General features: G+C 36.7%; 1 protein-coding gene across 4 annotated transcripts in view; it reads right to left on the bottom strand.

Annotated features, from left to right (window-relative positions):
- Positions 1-1122: 1122 nt before the first annotated feature.
- Mps1 (dual specificity protein kinase monopolar spindle 1) overlaps positions 1123-7828 on the bottom strand; it is a 56646-nt gene continuing 49940 nt past the window's right edge. For all 4 annotated transcript variants that reach the window (XM_083144580.1, XM_083144579.1, XM_083144577.1 and 1 more), the window contains exon 8: positions 1123-2121. In XM_083144580.1, the coding sequence (XP_083000706.1) occupies positions 2118-2121 (4 nt within the window). In that variant the 3' untranslated portion in view covers positions 1123-2117. The remainder of the gene's footprint in view (positions 2122-7828) is intronic.

Below are 7828 nucleotides of genomic sequence, written 5' to 3'. Positions count from 1 at the left end.
TTTGAATAACAAAACAATATGTTAATTGTTACTATTATTAAGAAGCTCCATTTGAAAAAATCCTGTTTCCCTTTTTTTACTATATGCTAAACTGAAGATAAAGGACTATAACTCATATAACATGGATCCAGGTGGGACGCAGGGGCAAATGCCCAGAGTTTGAAATTTTCGGAAATTATGCAAAATTGTGGAACGAGTATCACATACCCTCAAAGAGTAGTCTCTTTTTGTGCTTCTCTTCAAATTTGGTCCATCGAGCATTTTCAGGGCCAACTCTACAAGCGAAATTCCAGATATTGCTCTGTAAGCTGGCAACACTGCCCCTCTTACATTGTTATTTTTCTAGCAAGAAGTATCCCTCTGTTTTCAATGAAACACTGCATGGTTGTAGGAATGAACAACTGCTATACTACATTTTTATAATTCACTATTTGTGTGTATTCCATTTTTTTTAAAATTCAATTTTCTTATCCTGGTTCTTCCCTTCACTCTAATTATTACGAGACACAATGTATAAATTTTATCTCTGCTAAAAGCCCGGTTTTTAAGAAAACAAAACCAATTTCACCTTTATACAACAACTAGTTCTTGAGCTACATTTTTTTGATACTTCGCATCATGTACGAAAAGGACCTGACTGCCGAGGCTTTCCGGGTGCACAAGGCTCCATCTGCTAAAGGTTAATGATTGAGTCAGACACTCAAACAGGAAGGTTTTCATGTACAAATTCTTCATGCAAAATAATCTAACAGTTATTTTTAGTGGAATGTTCAGTGACTAGCCATGTAAGGTTGTGTTATTGTATGCATATCTTGGTGTAGCTTGAAAAAGTTCTGGGAAACCAGAACGACATGTCGCAGTTAAAATGAAATAATAATAATAACTGTGTTAGATTATTTTACATCTAAAAAGTGGTTATGCAAACCTTAAAGAAAACAAATTCTTCATTTTTAATTTTTTTTAAATTCTTGTATTCCTTAAAGTATAACATTTGGTGAGCTTTCAAAAACAACAAGCAATACAAGACACGTGTCTCTTGAAAACCAACCTTCAGAAATGAATGGAACCTTTCGAACCAAATCAATACTGCATTTTCTTGTTTTGGTCTCTTGGTGTTGTTAATGCTTGCCGACTGAGGGGACCCATGTTGCTTATCAAATGTAGCTTGCTTTGGTCTGAAAGCTCCCTCAGGGACCCATAAATTAGTGGGTGTATGATAATCATTATCTTTACCGTGAACGTCAATGAAAACACGGCACTTTGTGTGCACAGAAACAAGCATTTGTTTTCACTTGCATGCCAGCAAGAACATTGTGTCGGTCAAACAAGTGCAAGAAAAGAGCAGTGGTTGCTCGGATGTTAAGATAGAAGCAGCTATTCTGTACAAAATATTTTGTTATTTGTAGTGCTCGACATTACAATTAAAACATCAAAATCACAACAGTGGGAATATTTACCTTTGCAAGGTCTACGAGTGTTCCTAATTTCATTGTCTAATTATGTCAGGTTGTCGACCAAGTGATCTGGGATGGAATTACTTTCTTTTTTCACTGTACATTATCTATGAAAAGTAAATGTCTGTAGCAACGTATGCATGCAAAGGCTCCTTCCTATTCTATTGCACATCACTTTTGACCAGGTGGCTGAAAGAACATGCAACCAATCACACTTATAACTTTATATACATTTTAACGTTACACGATGACAGCATTACATATAATAGTCACCGCAGTTTGTAATATAATAACACTATAATTATTTGTTAATCTTATTTATATATTATACAAAATAATGCACAATTTTCTATTTCAAGGTTTAGAAAACCACACGCGTGCTGTCCATTATTATGAAAAAAAAAATACCAATAGCATAATGGTGTCAATTTCCAAAAACAAATTTACAGTTATCCTACCATGATTAAATACACATTTTACAAAAAGAAGTTATATTTTATTGCAAAAATTTACAAAACCTGTGCACATTATGAGTAAGGCGAAGAAAATTTTATGGAATTGTGTATATAGAAAAGAAAAATTGCATCCAAAGGTACAAATGCAATTAACTTACAGTTGTTTTCCCTCAAAAGCTGTCAGTTTTTTAGACACTGAATTGCTTCATCATCTGCAAAAAAAAAATAATAATAATAAAGACATGTAAAAAAAAACACACATTGTCTAATGAAGCAATGAAGTAGGTGTATAAAGCTTGTGGTGGACCACTGTTAATAAAAAGGGAATGCTAGAATTTCATAGCATTTTGCTTTATTGGGATCTGGAAGATTGTACCAAATTCCATCTTGAAGAGCGCAATTCTTTGAGAAAAAATCAACCCCAACTCTCTTATAATAGTTTTTTTTTTTACATTGAAAACTTCCTGTCATGAGAGATTACCATCCACTAAATGTTAATGGTGAATGAAAGTCATCACATCTTACATAGAAAAGAGGACTTGCATGAATATGCACAATGTTGTTCTATTTCTAATTAATATATAATAAATATACAAAAAATAAGAATTGTTGTGATAAACAAGGTCAAATTTTCAGAATACGCCACTGGTTAATTCCATTATTACTCCGTTAATTTTGGGGACACCTCTGCCTTCATGGATCAGGGGCAGGGAGTCGTAACGTACCCAATTTGCGTTACACGTTACGTTCCATTTTGTAGGAGGAAGAGTATGGTTCAGCTGCTGGTACCCATGTAACGTAACGAAATGCAATATGTTACAGACTGACGTTACAGAGAACGTAACAAAATGTATTATGGTAGATATTAACGTTATAAAGGAACGGAACGAAATGAGCACATTGGAACATAACGTAATATGCAATATGGTATATACTACCGTTACAAGGATACAAGGAACGTAGTAACGAAATGCATTGTGGTATATACTAGCGTTACAAAAAAACGTAACGAAATGCAACATGGTAGTAAATAACGGTACATAGGAACGTAATGAATGCAATCCTCCGTAACGGAACGAAGTGAAAGGCAATATGGTTAATTAACGTTACATAGGAATGTAACAAAATGTAAACCACTGTAGCGGAACGGAACAAAATGCAGTTGGGTACATACCATCTGCATAAGGAACGTAAATAAATTCAGTATGGTAGATGTTAACGTTACAAGGAAAGAACAATTCACAAATGTTTGCTAGTAACGTTATAGGTGCGTGACAAATATAATCTATTAAACATCAAGGAAGAAAAAGGAATAGCCCAAATCTCTTGCCATTCATTGGAACATTGCGAAAAATAACTCAGTATATTGTGTGGGATTAATGTTTCGTTAAAAATATGGTTGTTTGTAAATTAATGAATTTCCACCAGGGTTGTTAAAGGATCAGGAATTTTAAATCAATTCAATTCAGGTTCAGCAGGGAATATTAGCAAGCATAAATGGATCTGGACCGTAAAGAGCCTTTTTATGTTTAAGGTATTTAAATAAGTTCCAGGAACCTTTTTTCTGGATCAATTGAAATACGGCACAGGGTCCTTCGTTCCGGATCAATTTAAAGACGGTCTAAGTTCCATATTTGAAATGAAACAATACGCAACTTGGACCGAATTTACACTGTGATAGAACAGGTTCCGGTATTGTTGCGGAACCCAATAGAACCCATTAGTTGATGGGTTCGTGGACGTTTAAAAACCCTGATTTGAAAATTACACTTTTGGCTCGAAATTGAATAAACCTTCCATGTAGTGTAGAAATGAGTAGCCATAGGCGTGCGCACGAAGTCCAAAGGGGGGGTTAATGCCCCGCCCTAATCATGGACGTCTGCAGATATTTTCGACGGAGGGAGAAGCGAGGTATTTTTCCATGGGGCATATTACCCCGATAATAGTGTTGCCCCCTCAAGAAACACCACTTGAATTCGAAATTATCGCATTCCTGCATACCCATTATAATAATTAATGTAAATTACTATGACTGGAATCAAATTATACGTGTGAAATATATACTTTTAGCTGACATTCGTTTTCTAAAGGAGAGAGGTGGCCATCCGCACCCCCCTTTCAGATTTCCATGCCCCTATATTATTATACTTTAATCCAGAAAGTTAGGGGAGAGGAATTTTATCGCCGGTTATTAAACTATATTATGCTCTTGAAGAAAATGAAGTATTTTTAAGCCAATGAAAGTTCACAAAACAACTACGGCTAAAGAAGGTGCAGTGGCGCAACCACAGGGGGGGGGGGGGAGATTGGGCCTCAACCTTGGACGGAAATCAATTCTAAGGGGTAAGGTTGCAAACATTGAACTATGGAAAGAAAGGTTGCAGAATCTAAGAGTTGCAGGACAAAACGATACTAAAGACGGATTTAGTTTTCACGTCTTTCGTGCATTATTTCTTCCAGACGGTCAAGAGCATCTGCAAGGAGGCACAGAAGGGCAATTGCCCCCTTTCGATTTATATCTTTATACAAATGTAAATAAAGTTATATAAAATTGTCTAGCTCGTTTCGCTCGCAATATCTGCTTTTCTTACAGTCTTGTCAATTTGAAACCCTTAGCTATAGTGGAACCATGAGCAAAACAACCTGCGCAGACCCACGACTCCTGTACACCATACTCCCGCTTGTAGGGGAGGGGGAGAGTGGACCATGCTTCCTTATGGCCCGAGGTGGAGGGAAGAAGGGAAAGCTGCGCGGGGACTTTTCGTCCCAAGGTTTTTTTCCTTGTGGTCGATGTATAGGGGACGGCAGCAGTCAGCCCTGGACGCCGAACGATGTAAATAGAAAAAAAAATGTAAAAGAGAATGTCATGGGCCTCCATGATTTTTTTGCGCCATATTAAATCAATATTGTTTTCAGTTTGCAAAAATTTGGATCTAAAAGTTTTCTTGATCGCTTCGCTAGCAATTTATTTTCTGTAATGCATTGTAAATTACCAGAGGGAGAAGTAACAAGAAGTAAGTACGTCAGACTATTACAAACAGTTGAGTCTTAAATGTATGAACAATTGTTTGGGGGAGAAGAAGCGCACACATTTCAGAGGCATATTTTTTGTTGTTTGTTGTGGGGCGAATGAATTCATTATGTAATGTATTAATATAGGCTATATAAATTGTGTACGTATAATAATAGTGCCATTATTACTACTATTATTAATAGTTTATCCAAGTACTCCCCCCGCAGACAAGAATTTGTGGTTACTCCTCTGAGGGGGTGCATCATTTTCTATGTAATTGAAAACTATCGCGCTTCGTTCTCTGGCAAATTTCTTAAAAATAAAAGTAAGGACATTTTGAACAGGACACTTAATAACATAATGGCGATGTCTTCCATTCCTAACTCCCAGGTGTGGGCAGACGTTGTAACATGCACTTTTAGTGACCATTGATTTCTACCATAAATTGCTACTACTAGATAGTGAACATAGAAGTGCATGTTTGGACACACGCCAGAGATTGTGCTTATGGCAATGGTCATCGTTAGTGCTCGAAAGTTGATGTGTGTGTGTGTTCAGTAGACTTTCAGCTATGCAATTGCGGGCGCGCACTTATGTGTGTGTAACAAATTTACTTTGTTTTTATATAGTCTTGTGCAACGTACGCATACTGTACTTTAGCGAGGACAAGAATTTACATGACCCCAACTCAGCCATGCAAAAATTAAACTTTGATAGTTATTGGAGCCCATTTTAATATTACAATTGTGGGTTCAGTATTTTTGAGGTATCGATAAGACATGTGGAACGACTGATTCTAACAAAATGAGTCAAGTTCAAAAGATATGTGGATGCTATTTGTCATCTCCATTTACATTCCATGCTGTTACACGGGATGATTTGGTAGTAGAGTGATTGACTATTCGGTTTCCATTCTTCAAAAACTCATTGTCCAGAACATTAGAAAGTAACATGCTGATTTGGATACACACACAGGCAGACACGTGCGTCCATCAAGGTAATTAATGTACATTAATTTGCATTTGCGTGCGTCTTTTGATAATTTATCAGATGCCATGCAATAATTACTTAGACAAGATAATGACAATGATGTTGCCATTTTTTGATATTTTATTAAGAGAATTTTATAACAAGAGAACTAAACTTAACCTTAGGAAGTAGCGTGTTTGAAAAACAAGAATTGATTTTAGGTTACATATTAGGAGGCTAACAGTAACGTCTGTTATTGAGTGGTGTTCCTGAGTAATGTGCTCTAAATGTTACATTTTGAGGTACATTCTAAAATGGCTGTCAAATTTATCATAAAAAATCTAAAAATTTACACTAATCTCTCACAAAGAAACAGATATCATGGGAATTAATACAATAAAAAAAAATTAGGATTTGTTCACCAACCAAGGAATAACAATATTTGCCATATATTCAACTCCCTACAACATCGAAGCTCAATTTTTTTTAAAAAAATATCTTCGGTATCGTAGATGTGTGATACAAAGTGGAACAATTTTGAAAAAATACAATTTAGTCAGATATTAAATTATGAACGTTGGACTTTACATAGCAGCAACATTAATATTCGGATACACTTAATAAAATAAGGAACAAAGGAAGTAGCTAAAAATGAGTACATAAAAAATATTACGTGGTAGAGTGGCACAGCACGCTACGACGCCAGGGGTTCCGGTTTCGAATCCCGACCTGTGCAGGAGTGTTCTTTGTGATTGTCCCTTCATCAGTTTCACCATTTCGTCGCTCATACTCATCGTTGCTTTCTTAACCGCCAGATTACCATTTCGGATGTACAGACGGGATAAAATGAAATGTACTTCCGTTTTCCTACCAACTCAGAAGCGAGTTGGAAACTCTTCATTGCTCCTGTATAGATAAGAAAGTGGGGGAGGGCAATAGCAGACAAGGCCAGCACGCAAACTTGTTTCCGGCAAAGCGTCTTGTTGGAGTCTTGGCAGTTTGTGGAAGGATTTTGTGTTCCTCCCCCACCCCAACCCCGCCTTTCTCTCTCTCCTTGAGTTTGTGTTTGTGTGTGTGTGTGTGTGTGTGTGCGCGCGCCGACACCTGTTTCATTTTAAGTTTGACGTATTTTTATTGCATCGACTAATTGCTGTCATGACTGGAAATGAAACAGGTTAGCAATGGAGACATAATGAGGGATCAAAAATACAAAAATTCCGGGCATGAGTACTTAGTAGTAGTAAAGGTAAGGTAAAGTTCGTCGTGCGTATAGAACCGTGCCATGAAGGCACATTTAAGGGTTTGTGGCAGTAGGGTGTCGCATATTCTCGAGTTCGGACATTTTGGAGGTCATATGACCAGCACCACGCTCCAGCCGTCTTTACTCCCCAAGGATGTAGAAGAAACGAGAAAATAAAAATGTTTTACATTCTGCGTATGTGACAAGTAATTTTTTGGATATTGTCTTTGAAGTATCTGTTAACATCCTAACCCGCAATTTTGTTTAAGGATAAAACTGGTTGAAGGCCGCGAGTGTTCCTGAGAAGTAATGAACATATCACAGAACGCGCAATAGTTTAGCTCGCGTTTTTCTGAAAAAAAGAAAGAATGATATACAAATCAATTCTACGAATGCTTACGTCATTGTGACCATGGAGTGCATTTTGCACACTAACGAGGATCTGGCGTCATGACATAAGGTCAGTATAATGGTCTGTGGGGTTTGGACTGTGTCCTATCCATTTACGTTTGTAGTTGTCCTTTCACAAATTTCATCTTAACACACCTTTCATACTTATCTTTGTGATTACCCAAAAGTGGAAGAAAAGCGAAATAAAATAAATAAACACATCGATTATTGTGTCCCTGCGTTTTTCAATCTTTCTTCATGACCGAAAATTTATGTTTCACTGATGTAATGCATCACTTTAATCATG

This window comes from Lepisma saccharinum, chromosome 23 (genome assembly GCF_977018435.1).
Source record: "Lepisma saccharinum chromosome 23, izLepSacc3.1, whole genome shotgun sequence".
Taxonomy (NCBI): Eukaryota; Metazoa; Arthropoda; class Insecta; order Zygentoma; family Lepismatidae; genus Lepisma; species Lepisma saccharinum.
Note: the sequence above shows the minus strand (reverse complement) of the source record. Positions and strands in the feature narration are given on the sequence as shown.